Consider the following 24,842-nt stretch of genomic DNA (forward strand, 5'->3'; position numbering starts at 1 on the left):
CATAATATGAACTTGAGTGTACTAAGGTAAATGCTCTATAGGCAAAGGAGTAGCACCATTTTGTCTTTATATTCAGTGTTTGGGAGCAATCACAAATATTTACTCACCCTTTTCTATTGCCCGAACCTAAGATGGGAAGCAGAAATGGGTTTTTGTCATAGTTTAATAAGGACTTATTAGACATGAAAATTAAGCTTTATCCCATGAGTTTGTATAGAACTGAGTTTGATTTTTTTTAATAAAGGCAGTTTATATTGTTGATCATTGATGTTATAGGGTTTAAACATAGTTCATAATGAATTATTTGGTAAGTAGTCTGTAGTGTTTATAGGATGACTATTGTGATAGACAAGGTATGTCAGTTATCAGCTACATACTGAACCATTGCAAAAAATAAGTCACTGCAACAGTGTATCCATAATTCTTTGAAAAGTGAAAATTCTGTCTAGTGATTATTTCTTCTAGTATCATTAGCTGCAGCCCACTGGCTGAATGACTGTACATAGGTAGTGCTGCACATAGATGGGTAGTCCAAGATTGTTTCTCATATATGCCTAGCAGTGCCAACTGTTGACTGGAGTGCCTTGGTTTTTTTCTCCACGTGACCTCTCATCTCTTCCAGAAGAGTAGATAAGACGTTTGCACAGCATTGGGGTAGGGGAGTCTTCAGGAAAGCATTTCAAGAAGGGCAAATCCCAATGGAAAAGTACTTATCAAACCTTTTGTTGTACTTGTTAGCGTCTTTAAAAAAATGTTTGCTACTATTATTATATTATTTATCTTTATATCCTCACGTTACCTGGCATTTGACAAACATTTGGTCACATCAAATTACTGAAAGAAATGTTCATTTGCTTCTCTAAATCATATTTCCCTGCTACAGTCTGCTGCTGGTACATGGGAATTTAAATATAGCACCACCTAGATTTTGTCCTACAAGAAGGCCCTCACAGTGTGTCAGACAGACTTGGCTTAAATAGCTGTCAAGAGGAGTGAGGTGCATGTCAACAAGGAGAGAATCCATTTGGCACCATAATCAGATGGTTTAGCTTCAGTATTCTGCGTCCTGGGGGATATTCTTTCATACCCACTGTCTTGGGCAGCAGGCAAGTCCCAAGTTTCTATTGAAGCTAAGGATAGTGGTTATTTCATCACTCAACTGGAAGACCAAGACCTGAAAGTTCTCACATATAGATACTAGTTTCACAGACTTGAAGATCATCACCACATTCTTCTGTGGGTATGGAGCCAAAGCAGAATCTGGGCTGTTTTCTTGTCATTTGCAATAATTGATTTCTTTAATCTTGGAATTCTCCAGTAGTGAAGGCTCCTCTGGCTTGATCCAAGGTCTGTCAATCAGGAGAGCCCAGGGGGCTGTGGGCCACGATGATGATGTCCTTGGAGTGAGATAGTACTGGATCAGTTTGTCCTGGGTGAGGTATAGACAGCACTCAACCTGGTTAATAACTGGTTTATTTTTTAGTTCAGGCGTGTTCTATAGCCTTTCAGTCTATAAGTGCTTGAAGTTGGAGATGCCCAGGGCTTTCATTAGCCACCAGTTGTCTACCAGTTCTTCCCTGACATCCCAGGCATCCAAAAATGTTATTTTACTGGTCAGAACACTGCCTTTATCCTCTTTGGGGAGTAACTCCTTTTCGGGCTGAAATACTTGTGACTGGTGAATAAGACAATCCAGTTTCAGATCTATGAAAGTCTATGAAAGACTATCAGTTTTCTCTCAAAGCAGGTGGTCCACAAATTGCTGACAATAAAGAGCCTACCCCTCAGCTTCGCAATTTTCTCTTCCATCTTCTCTTGGATTGCTTCTCCCATTTCATTCTCATTGTAATATGTATATTTGTAGTCAATGTGACAATACCCAGCAACGGGGGCCACCTTCACAGCTTCCTTGGTTGGCCTAGGGGAAGATTTCCAGGTACCAGGCCCCCAGTGGTCATCTTGGTTTGGGTACTGAACTCCACAAAGGCGGCATTGATTGCTGCAGTAATCTTTCTTAGAGTAGATGTCTATCCATTTGTCAGTTTCTTCATAGCTGAAACAAGTCAGTGAAGTCCAAAATCAGCCTGTAAACTCAAGAGATCACAAGTCAGCAAACTTTCCCTCAAAAAGTCACCTAGTAAACGACTAGGGCTTGGTGTAGGAGATTATTCTGTTCATGTGTTGCTTTCGTTGGTTAAATGAATAAAGAAACTGCTTTGGGCCTGATGGGGGCAGAACTTAGGTGGAGAAGACAGAACTGAATGCTGGGAAGAAGGGCAGGGTGAGAGACACCATGGATCTCTGCCTGAGATGGACACTGGTTAGAATCTTGCCGGTAAGCCATGCCACAGTCACTTAGCGATACACAGATTAATAGAAATGGGTTAAATTAAGATGTAAGAATTAGCCAATAAGAAACTAGAGCTAACGGGCCAAGGATGTTTTAATTAATACAGTTTCTATGTGATTATTTCGGGTGTAAGCTAGCCAGGCAGCCAGAACAAAGGGCTCGCTCTCCTTGTAACAAGGGCTGGAGGGAGATGACTTGGCAAGTGAGGCACCTCCTGTGAAGCCTGAGGACCTGAGTGATTCCTGGAACCCACATGAACCTGGTGCCCTCGAGTTGTCTACGACCAACACTTCAGCACCAAGACGCATGTGTCCCCTTCCTCCAACACATACACACACTTTAAAAATGTTTTAGGCTTACAGTTTATTTTTTATATGTAAAAGCAACCATGAGTATCAAAAAGTATGGCTATATTCTAATAAAGTCTAATAGTAATGGATTACTTAATAGCAATACAGTCAATGTACTGTCAACCTTGTAACTGTTTGCACTTAGGCAAACCTAGAAGGTTGAGCCTGTTCTTAGGTTTCAAATTCATATAGCATGTAATTAAACCTTTGTTTATCAAAACAGAAAAGATACAGTTAAAAAAATACTAGTCTATAGAATTTTCAGCAGCTAGGGTTTTCAAGAATCCCTCCCTGCCATGTATGCAGTCCATAGGTGGCTAAACTATTGTATGTTCCATTACTAGTTGCAAAAAAAAAAACAAAAACAAAAACAAAAAAAACCTCCAGACAAGTCCTTGTTAGACTCTTGTTCACATCACTAAAAATTATAGGCTAGACTTGTCTGAAGTAGTAAAAATGGAAGAATGTTCCCAGATGTTGATCCCTTTGAGTTCTAAACTGAAAACTATGACACATTAAAAGAATGGCTCTTTAAAAATTCCTGGATGTGGAGAAGGCTCAATAGGTAATGTGTTTGTTGTGCAAGCATGAGGGCTTGGGTTTGGTTACCCATTAACTGTGTAAAAGTTGGGCATGATGGCACTTATCTGTAACACCAGCAGTTGGGCATGATGGCACTCATCTGTAACACCAGCAGTTGGGCATGATGGCACTCATCTGTAATACTAGTAGTTGGATGATGAAACAAGATCCCTAGGATTGGTTGGCTTCCTGGCCAGCCAGTCTAGTCAAAATGGAAAGCTCCAGGTTTAAAGAGAAACTGCACAAAAAAAATAAGACAGAGTGAGAGGAAGACACACTGTTAGCCAACCCCCTACACCAGCACTGAACATGGAGAGGGAGCACATAAGCACAACAGCCTCTGAGAGAGGAGCCAGCAAAAAAATCACAAAAGTTCACTTTGTTCTGTTTTGCTAGAATTGAAAGTGAGCGTCCATGCTCAGCCTGCTGCTTGGCTATGGGTCATCGCATCTACTTCCTTTGGCTCTATGATGACAGGGTAGTCACCAATCTGATAACAGGGGAAGACCAGCTCGGGCATTCTCTCCACTATCGATAGGAATCTTAGCTCAGGCATTCTCTCCACTATCAATAGGAATCTTAGCTCAGGCATTCTCTCCACTATCGATAGGAATCTTAGCTGGGGTATCCTTGTTGGTTCCTAGGAATTTCCCTAGCACCAGATTTCTCCCTAACCCCAAAATGGTTCTACCAAGATACCTTTCATTGCCTTCTCCCTTCATCCCTCCCCCAGCTCCACCATCCTGTTCCCTCATGTTCTCCCCACTCCTGCCCCCAACTCCTCTCTTCTATCTGATCAATTTTTAAAAGCCAATTGTGGACAAGAGATGTCAATCACTTAACAGAAAATATGCATATACACTGGCCAATTTTGTAATGCTTTTATTTACAAAACCTTGGTCATGAGATAATGGTAGCCTTGCTCTAGAATCAAACTTGTCTTAATATTTCTAAATATGCTTCTCTGGAATGTGTTGGCCCTGTTTTGAGACAGGCCTATGTGGAAGTGACTGTGTTGCCCAGACTGGCCTCCCGCAGTCCTCCTGCCTCAGCCTCCTAGATGCCAAAATTAGAGGCATGTACCTAAGCACCTGGCTTGGAAATGTTCAGGCCTAGTGAGATTGTTCAGCGAGTAAATGTGCCTGATTCCAAGCCCATCGATCTGAGTTTGATCCCTAGAACCCATATCATGAAGGAGAGAAATGACTCTCCTCCTTTGTCTCCTGACTTCCTCATGCCCACAGCACCATAGGACACAGGCACCCACACACATATACAAAAATAAATACATGTAAAAACTAAAGCTTAACAAATAATGTTTCACCATTGGCATATAACAAATCTCACATTCATCTTCCAGAGAAGGAAGACGCTCCAGTTAACTGTCAATAACTTGATAGCCTTTAAATTAAATAAGATGGATCTTCCCGCCTCATGATGTAGGGATTACAGAATGAAGCTATGGTTCCCAGTTTTTAGCAATGTACCAGAAACCCTCCCACCATGATTTAAAATTTGAAGACAAAACTGTGTTTAGGGAAAGAAGATAGATCATAGATCCTCAAAGTGTCCCTGTTTTAGTATGACCTGGTACCTTGTTAGGAAAACATACCATAGGTCCCATTCTTCACCTGCTCAAATCAGAAACTGGTGATAGGGCCTACAGTAGATTTTAGTAGTCTCTAGAGGAGTCGGAGACATACGAAGTTTAATCATTGGGAAAGGAATAGTGAGATGGCTTGGGGTTGTGGTTCTTGACACCAAGCCTGACAACCTGAATGGTGAAGGGAAGAGCTGATTCCCCAAGTCCCCTGTAGTAATCCTCCCCAAACAGTTCCACCAACTGAGAACCAAATATTTCAACATTTGAATCTATGGGGTTTTTTCTTATTCTAGGACTTAAGGCTCTAATTTAAGGGTTACAAGACTGAAACAAAACAGTCTGCAAGTTGGGGAGGATCCATGAAATGTCCATAGAAGCCACTTTCGATGAGGTAATGGTCATTCTATAAGAAGTTATATTTGGAAAATATCTACTAATATCTCTACTGCTTGGCAGTGTGACCTTTGAGAAGCCTGGTACCCTTTATGAATCTGGATAGATACCTTATATGAAAAGGATAACAGGCTTCTGGTTAGAGTATTATCTAAAATATATGTATAGGATTAAACCCATTAGAAACTACTAGCTGGGTGCAGGGCTTTGGTGGAGAATGGCTTAGAAAGATGATCTTGTACATAGTGAGAAGATCAGAAAAGGGCCAGAGTTTGGGAGCCAGGCTCCTTGACTTCTAACATCTGATGACGAGAGAAGTAATACACTTAAGTGGACATTGCATGGGTTTTGATATGTCATAGGGAAACGAATAAGATGATGCCACATGTAAGTGCTATACAGCTCACAATATATTCATAAATCATGTAACCAGGTGGTGGTGGCCAATGCCTTTCATTCCAGCACTCAGGAAGCAGAGGCAGGTGGATCTATGAGTTTGAGGTCAGCCTGGTCTACAGATCTTGTTCCAGGACTGCCAGGGATACACAGAGAAAGCCTGTCTCGAAAAACCCAACCCAAACCAAAACAAATAAGTTTTATCTCCCCTTATGGTTTTATCTTTGCACGGAAAAGATTTTTTAAGACAACAAAAGTTTATAATCCAAAGCAAGGTGCAATAATTCCACCTGTTTGGCTAGTGCTCTGGTGGCAGGGGGACCAGTACCGTCAGCCCAAAAGAATAAATCTGAAGGAGACCCCATCCATAAGTTATAGCACCCCTATTATTTATAAACCTATCCCTCCAATCCTAAGTTCTGCTCCACTCTTTTTAGGAAATCTTCACACTTCTAATACTCCCACGTGTGTTTCTAGCCTCTCAGTTTCTACTTCACTCCCAGATCTGCATGTTTCTTCCACAGTCAAGTGCAGAAACAGGAGGGAGGAAAGGGATGACCACAAAGCCTTACTTTAATAAAGGCTGTCCTGGACACATCAAGGTTTCCTTTGGATTAATGCAAGTGATGTCTCCCCCCCCCCCCGCAATATTGAAATTTAAACTCTGAAATATTGTTGCTATCTTCCTGTTTCCTTGTTTACTAGTAAGAGTGGGAATGCTTTTATAACTGGCACAGTACACAGTGTTGCAAGTTCTATGTCAAAGGCTATGGGAGCACTGAGGGAATAATTCATGTTGCCTATTAATAGAATACAGTGAACTTCAAGCACTGCGTCCCAGGAGGTGCATACTGAAGGTGTGGAAATTCACGGCATATTCAGTAAGGACTATTATGTCTTCCAGGATGGAGTATGGAATGAACAGCAGCAAAACAACAAAAACCAAACCATACCACCACTCCAGAAAACATCACCAGACCGAAGTTTTTAAAGCTTGTTAAAACAACCAAAAAATAGTGACGCATGGAGGCACAGCCAAGAGAATCTGATCATCATTATGTATTAACCCGTCTCCCGGTGATGTGGAAGGTTAATTTCACAGCCACACCCTCTCCCCTTTACCCCCCTTTTTCTCCCCGACATAGTCCTTAGCCTAAAGAGGTAAGGAGCATCTCCTGTGGGAGGCGACACCAGAGGCATTTCAGTGGCATTAGAGAGGCAAGGGCCGACTGAAAGGTTTTCTCTGGCTCAGCCTGGAAAATGGCACAGTGGGTGTTTTGTTTCCCCAAGCTCTCCTACTTTAGACCTTAGTTGGTGTCTCCATTAGATGGTCTGTTTTTTCTTTTTCGTCTCCATGTTCCTTGAGCCACCCAGAAGCACACAAACAGGTCGTAAAGTTGCTTAGTCCATGGAAAACAGGAATTCATTTACTACAGGCCATCGCACATTTAAGTATTAACATTAAAGGTTAGGTTATAACTTAAGCCACGATTTAAAGTCTTCATCAACCTGCTGAATTACCCACGCTACTTGTGTATTAGCTTCAGAAAAACACCCATACCCCTTAACTGAAACTTGACCAGAAGGTACTAGTCAAGATCCAGACTATGCGAATTACAGGTTTTTGAAATCGAAAATCCAATCGTTTCCGGCGTCCCGGAACCAAAACTCAGAGGCCTCGACTTCCGGGGAGAGGGGGACCGGAGTGTGTTAGGACTCGATTACTTCGGACTTGCGGAGGCCTACCGGGCGAGGACTCCGCGCCCAAACCTAGTGCTCGTCTACAACTTCGCTTGAGAGGCGGGCGAGGCCGCTGGACTCCAGGGATCCCTCTGGGGCCGCTCCAAAGGAGCGAAGCCGGCCGCAGCTTCTGCCATGGTTGGGCCCGCCGTGCTGCGCGCTCTGCGCAAGAACAAGACCCTTCGCTACGGAGTCCCCATGTTGGTGAGTGGCTGCGGCCCGAGCGGGGCGGGGCTTGGGCGGGGCTTCCTGGAGGGGCGGGGCCACCTTCGCTGACTGGTGCTGCAGCCTGTGCTAGGAAGGGGCTGCTAGAGATGTGAGCAGTTAGATTTTTCCTGGTTCACACTCAGAAGGGCCCTCTCCTTTCCCTTCATGAACATGCGTGTTGTCACTGTCCCCGTTTCCTGGGGTTGAAGGTTGAGGTTGGCAGAAAACCGATTAGAGCACCAGTAATTATGTTCAAATTTTTGTTTGATCAGCGACAAGTTAATTTGCTTTAATACCAGCCCATATCATATTAAAGCTTTAAAACATACTTTTTATTACTTTGGTATGGCAATTGGCACAGGTGAAGCTCCAGCTTTTGTATTTAAGCAGTGCTGAAAGAGAGAGGCTGACTTCAAAAATGTAATAGGATTTTTAGTCATCTTTGATGTATGTGGGTTTTGTTTTCATCTTTAGGAAACTATGCAGTCTGCTTTAAGAGTTTCAGGATAAGCATTAGCTCTTAGAAAAACGACAACAATTCATGTAGATAAGGCATGGGTAAAATTTGTTTTCTGCAATTCCTCTGCGGTTCGGAAACACTGATTTTAGTCGCTGACTTGGAATCATCCGTCTGTCACTATGGGAACCAATTTGATTTTCTTCCCTTTTAAAATCAGAAGTCAAGAACTTAGTGAAAGACAAAAAGGAAGCAGAAAATCAAACAAAAACCGCTAAAGGCAAGGCTTTCTGCGTAGACTTGGTTTCCTGCTCTATTTTCAGAGTTGATCAGCAACAAGGAAACCCGTTCACAGTCGGTTTTTAAGTGGTCACATCAAGTGTCATGAAGACATACTCTGACCTGTCTAGATAAAACCTCTAAGCCTAATTCGCTTTCCAGTCAGATGCTCTTCCACTGGGTAAACAAAGAGCATTTTCTGTGCCCACCTAATCTGAGAAACCCTCCTTTGAGTTCTGAGGCTTTCTTTTTCTGTTTATCATACCATAATCAATCAGGTGTATACCATAATCAGGTGTGCACTGGCAAATTAAACCTCCAGCCATGTAACAAAAGCAACATCTGCAGATGATGTATTCATTTTGATCTTTTATCCCATAAAAGTTTAACCAGTCATTCCTTTGTGTTTGTTGCACACACACACACACACACACACACACACTCACTTCTAGAGTGTTTATGTGAAATAGCATTCTTTTTATTTAAAAATTATATATATTGAGCCGGGCGGTGGTGGCGCACGCCTTTAATCCCAGCACTCGGGAGGCAGAGGCAGGCGGATCTCTGTGAGTTCGAGGCCAGCCTGGTCTACAAAGGGAGTTCCAGGACAGGCTCCAAAGCTACAGAGAAACCCTGTCTCGAAAAAAACCAAAAATAAATAAATAAATAAATAAATAAATAAAAATTATATATATTGAGAATTTCATAGATGAGTACTGTATTTAGATCATTTCCACCCCTACCTGTCCCCCTCCAACTTCTGCAATCCTCTTCTCCCTCACCAATTCATGGCGTTTTTATTGTTGTTACATGTTGATATGTATGTATAACACAATTGCATGTTATATGTATGTATAAAGACAGCCTGATATAGTATTGATCTTGTTTAATCCAAAGTAGTATTCTTTTTTAAAGTAGCTAAGAATATTTTATATGTATGATTGTTAAATATAAGCTTCTTATTGTGGCTGCTACTTATCTAAAAATCATGGGGGTGAAGATAAAGAGCCCTAAAACCTGAGAAGTGGCTCTCTAGACTGCAAGAGAGGCAACAGCAGGCAAGAACATGCTTGGAGAGAAGAAAGCATCAAGTTAAGGCAGTTCCTCTAACTGAGCCCCTGACCTAGTGAACACAGAGACTCTATGACGACTGCTAAGTTTTGTTTTGTTTTGCTTTTTACTCCCTCTCCCCCATCTTTGAACACATATCATAGATGCTCTCCCCATTTGTTGTCCTTCTTGGTTCTGGATTGGTCATTTATTTATTTATTTTTTTTTTTGTGAGAAGTTTCAAAGTTACAACTGTGAAGTTTTGTTACTTTTATGAACCTCAGATTTTAAATTTATATCTCATACTTTTATACTCTTTATATTTTAATTATTTAATCAGTGATATAGGGATCAACCTTTTCTCCCCCTAATGGCTAAGCTTTTGCTTCTCTGGCCTGAGAATTACAGCCAGTTCAATTTCTGGTAAAATAGCAGTGGTAGTGTGAAATCTCTTTTAAGAGTTTCTGCATACTGAGAAATGTGGCCTACATTCCAAGACTCCTTTATCACGTGATAAGAAAAAGGGCAATGCCTTCCAAATGCTTAGCTTTTCAAAATCATAAAATTGAAAGAAATTCTCCACAGACAAGGCTGGCATTTTATTCCTAGGTTTACCCTATGTAGTGATAGTATTAAAAGAAAAACCTGACAGGTGGGAAGGGTGGCTCCCGATTGAGAGCCCTTGCTGCTCTTTCAGAGGGCCAGTGCTCCCCAGAACCTCTCTCAGGCTGCTCATGACTGCCCGAAGCTCCAACTCTAGGATATTTGATGCTCTCTTCTGCCCTCCACAGGCACCTACATGTACTTGCACACTCACAGAAACATGCACATACACATGCATACATACATAAATGAGAAAATAAATCTTAAAAATAAAAAGCTGTAAGCAAACAAATGTTACTGATTTTGTGTGAGCAAAGAAGGCTCATGAATCGAGCCACACTCAGAACCTGAAGAAGTCTTGCGTCAATGACAGTAAATATTTATTTATAAACAAAGAAACTACAAAAATAACTTAATTGGTTAGAGTTAGACATTTGCAGGTTTTTTTTTTTTTTTGACTTGGTCTTATCAGTTAGTTGACCAATCAAGTTTTCTGTTTGTTTGTCTTCTAAGGTTACATAAACTCTCTACAGAAATTTAGGTATGTAGACAGCTTCACTCTAAACCTTATACTTAAGAGTAGCCTATCATTTAGTTGGGTGTGCTTTTATTTCCTCTTGAATTTGGAAACAGGAGGATCAGAAGTTCAAGGTGACCCTCAGGTACATAGCAAGCTCAAGGCTATCTTGGTGAATGAGATGCTGTGTCTTAGTTGATGTTCTATTGCTGTGAAGAGATACCATGACCACAGCAAACATTTAATTGGGGCTTGCTTACTGTTTCAGAGGTTTAGTCCATTGTCATCATGGCAAAGAACACAGTAGCATGCAGGCAGACATGCTGCTGGAGAAATAGCCTAGAGTTCTACATCTGGATTTGCAGGTAGCAGGAATAGAGAGACACCAGGCTTTGGTTTCTGACACCTCAAAGATTACCCCTAGTGACATACTTCCTCCTTCAAGGCCACACCTCCTAATCTTTCTAGGTAATGCCACTCCCTGATGGCTAAGCATTTAAATATATGAGCCTATGGGTGCCATTCTTATTCAGAGTACCACACCCTGTCTCAAAAAAAAAAAAAACCCAGCAAACCAGAAAAGTCAAAAACACATATGGGGTTGATGTATAGCCTTCAGTAAAAATCTATTATAAAATTTCCAACATAACATAGTAGCTTTCCTTACTGAGGTTTCACTTATTGTGTTTCTGTTGTTATAAAGAAAAGAAAATAAATCATATGGAAAGTTCCAGGTATGAATAATTCATAAGCTTTACATGGCATTTATTACAATATATCATCACTGTTGTACTTCATTATTGGTTATTGTTGCTAATTTTATTGTACCTGTTTTGAAAATTAAACTTTGATAAAAGGTATATATGTATAGGAAAATACATAATGTATTTAGGGTTTAGTATTTGTCAAGGTTTCTTTTTGTTGTTGTTGTTTTTTTCAAGACAGGGTTTCTCTGTGGTTTTGGAGCCTGTCCTGGAACTAGCTCTTGTAGACCAGGCTGGTCTCGAACTCACAGAGATCCGCCTGCCTCTGCCTCCCAAGTGCTGGGATTAAAGGTGTGTGCCACCACCGCCCGGCTTGTCCAGGTTTCTGTAGTGGTATATTATTTGTGTTTTAATAAATAAAGCTTGCCTGACAAGATCAGAGAATAAAGCAGCCATACTAGTCATCCATACAGACCATGGAATGGTGTTACACACCTTTAATCCCAGGAGACAGAGGCAGATGGATCTCTGTGAATTCAAGGCCACCCTGGGCTACACAAGATTGAATCCATCTAAAAGAGAAGCAGAGGTCACACAAAGATGATCCCAACACTTGGGATCATATAACTTTAATCCCAGTACTAGGGAGTTGGAGACAGGAGTGATATGGCTGGGCGGAGAGAGGAATATAAAGAGGAAGAGAAGTAACTCAGTGTAGTATGGAGTTTGAGGATTCGTGGAGACAGGCTCTCTCTCGCCCCTTCCGTCTGAAGAAGACAGAGTTCAAAGGGTTTTCTAGTGGTTGGCTGCTTTGCTTATTTCAGGTTGAACCCCAATTTCTTTCTCTGGGTTTTTATTATTCATGCTACAGGTTTCAGGGGTCCCTGGAATGCCTTTGAGGACAACGCCACCACATCTACTTTTAAATGATAGTAATAATTTTCAATAGTTTTTTATATTGTCTTAGGCTCTGTTAATTGAATGAGCTCGGCTGAGGCTGCCCTTCTATTTCATACAGCTGTTCCTTTCTTTTGTTTCAGTTGCTGGTTGTTGGAGGTTCCTTCGGGCTGCGTGAATTTTCACAGATTCGATATGATGCTGTGAAGATTAAGGTAAGAAAGAACTGTGATTGATGTTTGACTTGTGTCCAAATGTATGGTTTTTATTAGGAGAATTATATGCTCACTTCATTTAGCAATATTAATCTGTCTTGGAAAACCTAATAGATGATCTTTGAGCCTTCCCTTGTTTAAAATATCACTAATGAGGCCATGAAAGTCAACCATATAAAGCATTTTGTGACAGTTCTTTGTATTCACTAGGGAATTTGTAATATCATTGTTTCTCCCCCCAAATATTCTCAGATGTAGTTGCTTTTAGAATTTACAGGGAGCTAAAGAACATGGACGAACAATCTTACTTCATTTATTTCTCTAAATTATAAATTCAGTATTTTATTTTAATGCCAGTAATGTATACTATCTTGCATACAGTCAGTTGACCATCCAGAACAAAACTAGGATTCTCATTCTCTGTAATTAGACATTCACTGTCAAATTTATGCCATATAGTTACATGAGAACTCTGGTTCATTCATTGAGAAATATGTTGTAATTTGGGAAGAGAGAGCATATACTTGATATGTGAAGGTTTTTCTGAGTGATATGTAATGTATCATCACATGCTAATACAGACATTGTTCACTTTGGTAATGGACCCTCCATTGCTACATCACACCAAGTAATATGACTAAGTAAGGCATTTGTGAATAGGACAGTCTTTGACTTGCCTATCCATTGTGCTATGTTATAAGATACTACTATCTTAATATTTAATGTAAATATTGTGGCCCTATTTTTAAGATCAGACAATGAAAATAAGGATAACCGTAATAGCAGTGTTATATGATCCAGACATCACTGGAAAAGAAAGCTAAATAATTCTGTTACTATAATGACAGATGAAAAGAACACCGACAGCTGGATTAGGGAGTTAAATAGCCAAAATAACCTACTGCACCATATGCAAAAAGAAATTGCAGTTGGGTGGTCTAGAGAGATGGCTCAGCAGTAAGGAGCACTGCTTGCTCTTCCAAAGGTCCTGAGTTCAATTTCCAACAACCACAGGGTGGCTCGCAACGATCTGTAATGAGATCTGGTGCCCTCTTGAGGAAGAGACCTGGTCAGTCATCCTCATCAATTTAGACCATGAAACCCAATATGGACACATTCAACCAAACCACCATATACAGGCCGCCCATGCTTCAGCATTGCCAGGGCATAAATTTTATTTCATTCATATTGGATACAGGGATTGGAACACATAAGAAGACTGGATCTCACATATCCAGTACAAGACAGACAAGTACTTACAAATCAATCTTAAATCGGTTCATCTTAAAATACCAACTCTTAACCTCAAATAGTAATTGTTGAGTTAACTTGTGCATACCACACTAATTTATTATACTTTGACTGACCTACTTATTAAAATTACATTTTTCTGATTAGAAAAGGTAGAACTAAATATAGCTTAGTGGTGAACAAAAGTTGATCTTGTTCAGTCTTATCATGGGTCATCCTTTCTATTCTATTATACACAGTGATAGCTCGAGCTAGGGGTGGAACTCAGTGGTAGAGCACTTGCTTAACATGCAGAAAGTCCTGGATTTGACCTGCAGCTCAATGAAAGAGAGAGAGAGAGAGAGAGAGAGATTGAATCATGGAATCAAGAAATGTTTTCCTTAACTCATAGGAAGTCTAACGTAGGGGGGAAATGGAGTTTCAAGTTGTCATTTTATTCTTTGAAGATTGTAAGCAAAAAAAAAAAATGGGACGCATAAAACAAAAAGGTTGATATTTTATAAAATGCCCCCCGCCCCCAGTTTTTTTTCTGATTTCTACCCGGGACTTTAAAGTCCATAGAGTGTACTATTAAACTATGCCTAAGTTCAAGGGCTGTAAGAGCTACAGAATGCATGTTCCTGTTAAACTATGGCTAGCTGCAGGTGGCTGTTAAGAGTTGTTGCATGACCTGTTAAGTTATGTGTAAGTGCATGGGCTTTAAGAGCCTAACTCTTTTTGTATGTATGCCCATCGCTGGATTCTGATGTCTTCTCATCACTAAATCTGTGTTTTGTTACATTCGGTTTCTGACTAAACCCATCCTTTGACTTTGTGATTTGGTACATATTTTTCACTTCTCAGCTGTTCATTTAATTCTTTATTATGTATTTCAATACTCTAGAGAAATTTTCCATAATGTTAAATTTTATCCCTTTTTTGTAAACTCTTTGTGACTTATGATTACTCAAAAGGCCCATCTTTCATAAGGATATAATTATTTAATTTTTCTTCATTTTTGACCATATGATTATGACTTTGAATATGCCTTATTATTATTTTCAGTTGTTTATAAGTAGCTGTAGATGTTCTAGATGGTATTGCTTTCCTTCAGAAACAATTTATCTTTTTTCTCCTAAGTGGTAGGGTGGAATCTGGTCCCCTTTATACTGGGGTGTGAGCTGGGTCCTGCCTGACTTGTTTAAAGTTGGAGTTAGCCTTTGTCCATCTCTTCCTCGCCCTTGTTCTTAAGACCAGACCCTACATGACTTTCAATTAGGATCCAGGAAGCTCACCTCTACTTTCCAGAGATTTTCAGCTTAGCTATATACCTGTCTTATGGAGTTTAGAATATAGTAATTTCTTTGAAGGAGCTAGATCTCTGTCACGTGTCATTTGCTTTCTGTTTTTGTTACTATAGCCCTGTGTGATGATTTCTCTAAGCCCCCAGTAGCTGCATCTACCTGACTTCCAGCTGTGGCTCCTCTTATTTTTAAATTAACATATAAACTGCACAGAGTGATAAGCCTCATCGTGGCATTTCCATTTGAGAATATTGGCTCCCCTAGACCCTTCCTTATCCCCCTTCTCCTCTCCCCTTTTCCAATACACATTTCCAATAATCCTTTTACTTTCTGTCCTTATTTTTTCCACAGTTTTCATATCTGAGAGCACCATGTGATGCCTGGCTGTCACAGTAACCCTTGGTTATGATTCTGTACTTGTTCCAGGCTGGGGAAAGTGGGTCTCAGCTCCAACTCTCAGCTCTTGGAAACCCTCTTATTATGGTGGCACTTTTCTCTGTTATGCCTGAAACTGAAGACTTAATTGAGTTTTTATTTGATTTTTTCTTGTTTCACAAATTATTTTGTCATCATTGGATCCCTTTTTACTCTTACGTTGTACAGGAAATAGAAGCACAAGAGAGTAGCTTATGGAAATGTCCAGTGGGATAGTGTTTGCTGAGAAGGCGGAAATGGCGTGTGACCAGTAGCGCTGATGTAATTCTGGATTCTCAGGCATACCTGTGTTGGGGTTTTTGGATCTGCTTGTCCTAACATACCTTGTTTGGATTTGTGTCGTTTGTCTCCATCTATGTATCATGGAGTCCTGGGATTGCCCCCGGCTCCCCACTTTGCTCACAGGCTGCTCTTAGTCGTGCACACGCAGCTAGTCCGTTTCCTCGTTTGTTTCACTGTCACACTCTTCCTGGCGACATGCAGGTAGCAGGTATGCGCTTCAGTGCACCTCTGTGGAGCCCTAAATATTCTATTGCTTGCTCTTTGTTCGATCCGTGGAAGGGGTTCTTTCGTTTTTTAAGTGTGTTATATAGTAGCCCTTTAAATATTTCTGTGCTACAAAATCTGCATGGCTGGTGACTAAAGCTGCTCTTGAGGCAGAAGGCCAGTGCTCCGCACTGCACATGCGTCTTTCACAAGTTACTCAAGCATCTGCCAGGTTTCCTGACATGTAATAATGAGGATGAACTTCACGCTTATCTCACAGGTTTTGTGAGCATTAAACAAGATGGTGTGGCAGGTGTCTAGTACCGATGCTCATTGTGCATCGGTGGCTATCGGGGCGGTGGGTACTAATTACCATAGCGGAGAGGAGAGATTTTCACATATGCTTTCAATGGACTGAACTGTCCCAGACAGCTTTCCTATGACTTTGTTTGAGACAAGGTCTCACTGTGTCCCTGGCTGGCTCAGGACTCACTATGTAGACCAGGCTGGCCTCAAACTCACAGAAGTCCTCCTGTTTCCTGCCTCCTCCGTGCTGGGTTTAAAGGCATGTGCCACCAGGCTTCAACTCCCCTGTGACTTTTAAAAGTAAAAAATGAAAACAAAATAAAGTGAAAAATGAATGTGAAAGAATTTAGTAACATATGGTTTTTTTCCCCTTTTCAACAGGTTGATCCCGAATTGGAAAAAAAGTTGAAAGGAAATAAAATAACTTTAGAGTCAGAGTATGAGGTATGGTATGTTAATATTCTATGTTTGTAACAGTCTAACTAGTCATCACTGGTTCTATTTCTTAAGATAAATCAACAGTGAAGAAAGAATAAATTTAATCTGTGTGACATTTGGTAAATTACCTAAGATCTCGAACCGGAAGTGCTGGAGATTATAGCTTTTCAGGTAAACGTCACCATGGAGCACTACAAATCTGAGCTGCTCCAAACCTGGAAGCTCTTTGTTGCTTGGTTTGTTCTGTAAAGGGGAATCTGGGGACAAGCCCTGTTGTTTCCTGGGCCTGGTAACTTGGTAACACCTGTGCCAGGGCATTGTCCAGGCTTGGTTTTAAATGTGGCATGGTGAGCCTCAAGTAAGTTTAACTCTTGAGCAACAGTGGCCTTTCAGTGTCTTAGCTGGGTGTCAGGGAGCAGCGGGTACTGAGGAGAGGTCTGCACTCTGGTGGGTAGGGTGTGGAGCCCCTACCCCACCCCACCTCCGGCCCGGCTTCCCGATGCTTTCCTCACTATGTCTTAGGCTCCTCATTCAGTCCTGTGGCAGCTGGGTGTTAGGTGGAGACTTGGGTCATGCCTAGCACATGCGCACAGCCTGGTGTTCAGCCGATTGCACGGTTTACAGATTGTCTACCAGGAGTTCCTCCTGTACATGACCTCTAAAGACAGCATGTTCTCATGACTCTGTCCTGCCAACCTTGGCTCACAGCTTAAGAATTATTTCAAATTCCCGTGATCACATGTACGTTGATGTATCTGGAGAGTGGCTTGCTCTAGTAACACCTTCTCGGGGAGACTGAGGCACTAGGATTGTTGCTAGTTTAAAGCCAACTTAGGCTACATAGTGAGTTCAAGGCTAGCCTGGGCTATATAGACAATATCTCAAAAAAAAACCAAAACAGAAATAACTAAACAAAAGACCTTTTACTACCTTGAGAATCTAAATGATCTAAAGTTTAGATAGTTTCTATAACCATACTTGAAAATATTTATTTGCTAAATTAATAGCATTTTGTACATCCATATATATGTGATCCTGACTTTTCAAGAAAAATGCTTTCATTTACTGCTTTCCTGTCATTTGGTAAAAACCTTGAACTGTCTGCTTGAGGAAGTAATTGTTTTGTGGGCAGTGATTCTCTGGACTCTTTATCTAGGAATAGATTTTCCTTGTAGTTCTGTAGAAACGATAGGAGTTAAGAGCCAAATATAGAATATTTTGTCTCATCTTTTAGCAATCACTTGTAATAAGAGTCGATGCCGGTCACGTGGTGGTGGTGCAAGCCTTTAATCCCAGCACTTGGGAGGCAGAGGCAGGTGGGTCTCTGTAAGTTTGAGGCCAGCCTGGCCTACAGACTGAGTTCCAGGACAGCTAGGACTGTTATGCATAGAATTCCTTTTTTCCATGGGGGGGGGGCAAGAGTCGATGCCAGGGTGGCCTTGCTACATGCTAAAGATTACTTAGTAAAAGAGTGGATAACCTAGTTGATACTTAGATCTAAACATGAAGGGAAACATAGATCATTTTCTCCAAGTTTGGATTTAAATTGCCCAGTGATCTCTCCTAGCCCCTTTCCTCCCCTCCTTAGTTATTCCAGACCAGAGGCAGGTGTATAGAAGTGACCATTCGAGAGGATAAGGGACCTTTTCCATCCATCTCTTTTCTCTTGCCTTCTTCCTGTGCTCAAGACATTCGAGACTACGTGAAGCAGGGATGCTCCAAAGTGTAGTTGGGTAGGTAGTCTGCTCGCTGATGACTGAGTTCCCTCAGGTTGCCCGTGGAGAGCGGCTTCAATCTGAAGCCCAGTGTCGTTTCTCAGGCACAGAATAAGGAGCTTTGGTCCTTTTCTTTCTTGTGAAGACATCAGGGTCTTGTCCACGTTGACCCACACCAGCCCTTCAGCTGTTGCTACGTTAGAGCAGTTTCACGTCTCTACTCTTCTTTGCCCAACCCCTTCCTTCTTTGTGCTCTCGGAAACAGAGCATAAACTCCTTCTGTCAGTAATAGTCTGACCTTATGGGGAAAGGTAGATGTGATGTCTCTCCACAGCAAGCCAGGAGAGTTCTGAACCTCAGGAAGTTCTTGAGCTTGATTTGGAGTTGGTTTATTTCCCGAACTTGTCTGGGAGCCTGTTGGGTTTTCCTTCCCTACTCAGCCCTCAGCGATGCCTCATCCAAAGTCCCTGGGTATCGGTACTAATGTGTTTAACTTCATGGTTCTATAGAAAATAAAGGACTCCACTTTTGAAGACTGGAAGAATATTCGAGGCCCGAGGCCCTGGGAAGATCCTGAACTCCTCCAAGGACAAAACCCAGAAACTCTTAAGCCTAAGGCAGCCTGACTGTGCTCAGCTTTTCAATAAAATGTCCTCACCTGACCCTGTACTCCACTAGGAAGAAGATTCCAGACCTTACAGACTTGGATGTGAGTAATGTAATGGCAGAATGTTTTGATTAAAAAGGCAAATGTGAGTCTTTATGCTTCCCAGTCAGTCTGATTGCAGACGAAAGGAGCAGTGTTGAACACACACGCATGCACACACCCTAGTAAAAATGTGACCACCATAACAAGCCATACGTCCTCCCTCTCTACCAAACACTAGTACATTTTGCTATCTCATTTTGGATTCTGATGAAAATCATAGGCTGGGATTCAAATTTTCCCAATAAAATTGTGACTTTATGTTAAACTGATAAGTGGTCATAATCTAGTAATGGTCTGTCTTTTATTCCTAATACTTCATAAAGCAGCCTCTGAAACCATTGAGCCAATTAAGGAAATTGTATCATTTACTGAATTCATGTGCATGTGCAGTGCATGCCGGTAGGAAGATACGCCACGTTCGTGGAGGTTGTCAGATGCCTGCGGCTTGGGCTGGAAGTCGGTTCTAGTTTGCCTGTGAGATATGGTGTGGTCCGATTCCTCAGCGAAGTGGAAGGGAAGGCAGGGTTTGTTCTTAAACCAACAGCTCATTTTCCCCTTTCACCTCTGCCTAGGCAGTCCCAGTCTTCCGCCCCGTGTGGTTTTAATACCTGAAGTTTCAGCTGCAATAGCCCCACTATCACTGCTCCTCAAAATAATAAAACATCCTACTTTTCCCTCTCAGGCTTCTAGTTTGTTTCAACAGATTAGTCTTAGTAATCTTACAATGATATTTAGTGGATCATGACAAACTGATTCAAAGTTACTGTCTTAGTTACTTTTCTTTTTTTTTTAATTAATTAATTAATTAATTAATTAATTATTGGTTTTTCAAGACAGGGTTTCTCTGTAGCTTTGGTGCCTGTCTCGGAACTAGCTCTTGTAGACCAGGCTGGCCTCGAACTCCCAGAGATCCGCCTGCCTCTGTCTCCCAAGTGCTGGGATTAAAGGTGTGCACCACTACCGCCCGGTATAATTTATTTTATAAAAGAAAAACTATCTTTTTTACCAATTCCATTTTCCACTCCTTCCCTTCCTCCCGTGGAGAAACATGCCTTACTGGCTTGCTCCCATCTCTGACTCAGCTTCATTTTTTATAAACTCCAGGGTCGCTCTGCCATCAAGCACAACGGGCTAGGTTCTCCCACATCAATCGTCATTCAAGAAAATGACTTGCGGACTTGTCTCCAGGCCAGTTATTACAGAGGCGTTTTCTCAACTCTGATTCCTTATTCCCAGATGACCCGATCTTGTATATAGTTGACATGAAAACTAACCATAATATTCACTTGACACACGAATATAGCACTTACTAAGCCATAGCCTGTCTTGCTCTTCTATGGTGTCATGCTGATATTAATATGACAATGTAAAAACCCCAGTCTTTAAAAATTTCAACACTTTAATGTTCAGTCTTTAAAATATCGACTCTTTCAAAGTTCAAAGCCTCTTTTGAATTCCAAAGTGTCTCTAAAATATCCAAAGTGTCTCTAACCATGGGCTCCTGGAAGATAAAACAAGAACAAAACTAAAGAAAACAGCTAAATCCTTTCTTCCTCCAAGAGTGAAGAGCGAAGGCATGTTCAGTCACAATCAAATAAAATCATCCCCAAATTCAGCAGTGTAAAAAGTTTGATGCTTGGCATCTGGGATCCATTCACAACCATCCAGGTAGTAAGGGTCACCTGCAAGCACATGCGGCCTGTCTCCTAGGCTCAGGCCGGTCCACATACAGCCGCTGTCCTTGGTACCGGTGTCTCCAAAGTGCTGGGGCCTCCTATGGCAGCTGGGCTGTGCTTTCACCAGTAGCTTCTCCTGGGCTCTCTTCAAGGACTCTGCCCCTGCCCCATGGTGCCAAGCCTTTACTTCCACCCATGACCTCCTCAATCCTGGGCCTTTTACTGCAACTGAGACTCCATCTCCGCTAATGGCCTTTCTCCTCAGGGACTCTAGCCAAGTCAACGCCAAGTCTCAGCTCTGCCCCACGGCCCCTCCATGCCTTCAAAACCAGTATCACTGGGTGCCTATTACACTACTGAGTTCAGTTTCCAGCATGAGACAAAGCCTCCACTCCTTCTGGACCATGGCTTCCATGTACTGACTCAGAGGAAACACTTGGCAGAAGATTTTGCCTCAATGATTGTGGTAGTTTGAATGTAATTGGCCCCCATAAGCCCGTAGGGAGTGGCACTATTAGAAGGTGTGGCTTTGTTGGAGTGGACATGGCCTCTTTAGAGAAAATGTGTCACTTTGGGGGCAGACTTTGAGATTTCCTCTGTTCGGGATACCACCCAGTGTCCCAGTCAACTTTCTCTTGCCTGCAAGATGTAGGACTCTCAGCTCCTCCTCCAGCACCACGTCTGCCTGTACGCTGCCATGTCCCACCATGATGGTAATGGACTGAGCCTCTGAACTGTAAGTGAGCCACCTCAAATGTTTTCCTTCTTTAGAGTTGCCGTGGTCATGGTGTCTCTTTACAGCAGTAGAAACCCTACCTACTACAATGATGGTGGTCTTTATCAGCTGTTCCTGCAAAGCAAAAATTTGACTTTAGTCATTCTGGTCTCTTGTTAATTAGAGCCCCGGCTAACTAGATCCAGATAATTAGTTCAAAATATTAAATGGCCTTGATAGTCTGTAAGGGACTCTCAAGCTTCCCTCTGAAACTTTCACGAGCCAGTGCTCTTTGTCCTCATTTCTCTCAATGTTCTTTCTGTCTGGGCTCCCACAGAACAGCCCACTGAGCTCTGAGCACTCAAAGGCTTTTCCAGCCCCAAGTTCCAAAGTCCTTCCACAATCCCTCCAAAACTGTGTGCTACTGGTCTCTTGTGCCAGTGCATTCAAGGCTACTTCACACTTTCCCTTCTATCAGGTTCAATGTAACTGGTTTCACGCCAAGTTCCTTGATTCACTTGGACTTGAGTTTTGTGCAAGGCAATAGATATGGATCTATTTGCAAGCTTCTACATGGTGATATCCGGTTATGCCAGCACCATTTGTTGAAGATGCTTTTCCTTTTCCATGGTACCATTTTTGCTTCTTTGTCAAAAATCAGGTGTTCATAGGTGTGTGGATTAATGTCAGGGCCTTCTATTTGATTCCACGTGTCTGTTTTTATGCCAATACCAAGCTGTTTTTATTATTACAGCTCTATATTAGAGTTTGAAGTCAGGATGATCCCACCAGATGTTCCTTTATTGTACAGGGTTGTTTTAGATATTCTGAGTTTTTTTGTTTTTCCATATGAAATTGAGTATTGTTCTTTCAAGGTCTGTGAAAAATTGTGTACAACAATGATTTCTAAGATATACATGTGGAGGGGCTGGAGAGATGGCTCAATGGTTAAGAGCGTTGGCTGTTCTTCCAGAGGTCTGGAATTCAATTCCCAGCAACCACATGGTAGCTCCCATCCATCTGTAATGAGATCAGGCATCCTCTTCTGACATGCAGGCAAACATGCAGACAGAACACTGTATACCAAATAAATAAATCTTTTTTTAAAAAAGATATACATGTGTGGAAAGTCTTTTCCTTGTTTTCTCCAAAATGCTTAATACCTTTTGCCTTTGAGAGCACATGGGGCTATTTCAATTTATGTCGAAGCCATGGGTTACATTCTACATTGTCTTTTGAGCTCTCTATCCTAAAACTAGGGTTTTAACACAAAGTATCAACATAAACTTACCGGGATTTCATAGGGAAGAGACTGGGACAGTTTACACAGCTCTACACTGTCCACTCAAGAAATGCTCTTAACAAAATTTCCTCCTAAAATCCTTTCTGTGTTGGACTACTCCTGGTACCCTGTTCTTGTCTCATCTTAGTCGGACCGCTGATGGATCCTATCTTTTCTGTTTCTGGATCTTCATTTGCTCATATACAGCACCCCCACTCTCCCCTTATACCAGAGTTCACTAATGCATAGAGACATTAGCCCTTTTCTCCTATAAACCAACACACCCAAAGCCAGAGCTTCTGAAAATAAGCCTGTTCCTACTCTATACCATAGCAAGGAAGATGCTATTCTACAGGTTGAATGAAAATAGGAATTACTATCTTAGCGAAATTGAACTATTTACCTCCTCAGCCTCCTCATGTAGAACAGGGATAGTAATGCCAGTACCAGTGCCATAAGTTTGAAATGAGTTCAGTTATATAAAGCTCTTAGAACAATGGCCAACACAGAGAAAATAGCCGATAGTCATTAGCTATTTTTAATACAAAACAGGGAAAGCTTATTAGTAACAACAGTTATTATTAAAGTACTTGGTCAGGTAGTATTTTACTAACACTGTTTAGGAGACTGCTCCATACGTAGCAGTTGCGTGTGGAACACAGTGAGACTAGTGGACTTCAGCCAGACTCTCAGGTCTGCCATTTATAAACCGTGACCTTACACAGATTACATAGCCCTTTTGAATCTGGGTGACTGCATGTATGGGCTGGAATTTTGTATTGGTGTCTGCTAGTTAATCTAGGCTGGAGATGCATGAGACCTAGTGAAGAGGCCAGAGGTAAGGAATAAGTAACAAAGAAGTGGCTGTTATTATGGATTAGTGCAAGAAAGATGCTCTGTTCACAGGTGCTTAATAGGTATCACTGCAAGTAATACAGCATTTTCCCTTCTAACTCGTCGAGTTTGCTTTCTGACTTTTGGATCTTAAACAATGTTTATGATGTTGGAAGTCCAATTAGAATATAGGAAGTGAGTGGGCAGCGTGTTTTGGAAACTGAGTGGATGATGGTCATGTGCTGGCCATCAGACTGTGAGCAGGGAGGCACTGGAGTTTGAAAGGACACAGTCAGTCTGCAGCTCTTCCAATGGAAATCACCATCGGGCAAGTGTTGAAGAGTTGTCACGCTTACCACCAGAGGGAGCTCTAAGACCATACAACACTACTGACTTCCGATGGTAAAATTATTTGGTAAAGTCCATGTTTTACTATGGTACAGAGGGATAAGTGGCCAGCATGGTGGGGAGGCACGGCAGTAGGAGCAGGGAGCTGAACGAGAGAAAACTAGAAATGCTGTGTGGTTTGTAATCTTGGAGCCCAGCCCCAGTGACACACTTTCTCTAACAAGGCTGAACTTCCTAAACTTCCCCAAACAATTCCACCAACTGGGGACCTGTTCAAGTGTCCAAGACTATGGAGACCATTTCTCATTCAAACCACAGAGGGCAAGACTAAATTAATGAAGTAGCTATGTACCGAGTGACTACTATAAACCAAACACCTTCACATCGAAGTAAACAATGTTAGAAACAGGTCCCTGTCCATAAAGCTATGAGTCTCACATTATACACCCATAACATAGTACATATGCTAGGAAACAATGAGTACAAGAAATTAAGGTCTGATATCAGTGGCCAACAGGTTCTAAGCAGGGAGAACAGTTGGCATGGCCCCCAAGGCAGGGATGCACGGGAGTAAGAAAGAAGGTAAATTGGGTTGGAGGCAATGGTTCTGGAGGAAAGGAGAGACGAAGTCAGAGGGAGAGGAAGGAGGGAAGAAACAAAGGTTTCACTGGGCACTCGAAGGCCTCAAGCTTGTTTTCTGGAGGGAATGGTGAGATATTGGGGATTTCAGATAAAAGCATGACATGATCAAGCATGCATCATATACGCCTCCCTGGGTTGAGGATGCATTCGACTTGAGCCAAGGCCTCATTTAGATTATCCTTGCACATCACGTCTACACAGATAAGAAGATGGGGTGATATGGCTAGGGTCCCAAAAGAAGAGAAGTCCCAGGCCAGCCGTGGGGTCAGCTGGAGGGACAGGGTTTGTTGTTGTTGTTGTTTTAACAGAAACCCTTCCCGACCTCCTCCAGGGACTGCCTATGTCATGCTTCAGAAGTGGGCTTCCTCCAAGTTTACCA

The 24,842-nt window shown here is 41.8% G+C and overlaps 1 protein-coding gene and 1 pseudogene across 1 annotated transcript; one reads left to right on the top strand and one right to left on the bottom strand.

Annotated features, from left to right (window-relative positions):
• Positions 1-1,004: 1,004 nt before the first annotated feature.
• LOC130882261 (aldose reductase-related protein 2-like) lies at positions 1,005-7,551 on the bottom strand (annotated as a pseudogene).
• Positions 7,360-19,378, top strand: LOC130882326 (cytochrome c oxidase assembly protein COX16 homolog, mitochondrial). The gene is made up of 4 exons (XM_057782261.1): positions 7,360-7,618; positions 12,272-12,343; positions 16,486-16,548; positions 18,767-19,378. Exons 1-4 carry the CDS (start codon positions 7,550-7,552, stop codon positions 18,881-18,883), a joined length of 321 nt encoding a protein of 106 aa, XP_057638244.1. The 5' UTR covers positions 7,360-7,549; the 3' UTR covers positions 18,884-19,378.
• Positions 19,379-24,842: the final 5,464 nt, after the last annotated feature.

Source organism: Chionomys nivalis, chromosome 10 (genome assembly GCF_950005125.1).
Source record: "Chionomys nivalis chromosome 10, mChiNiv1.1, whole genome shotgun sequence".
Classification (NCBI taxonomy): Eukaryota; Metazoa; Chordata; class Mammalia; order Rodentia; family Cricetidae; genus Chionomys; species Chionomys nivalis.

Bases quoted from the DNA above. Each gene is read 5' to 3' on its own strand.
- LOC130882326 (XM_057782261.1), top strand. From the start codon at position 7,550: ATGGTTGGGCCCGCCGTGCTGCGCGCTCTGCGCAAGAACAAGACCCTT. The intron at 7,619-12,271 runs GTGAGTGGCTGC...CTTTTGTTTCAG, and splicing joins GCTACGGAGTCCCCATGTTG to TTGCTGGTTGTTGGAGGTTC. The intron at 16,549-18,766 runs GTATGGTATGTT...ATGGTTCTATAG, and splicing joins CTTTAGAGTCAGAGTATGAG to AAAATAAAGGACTCCACTTT.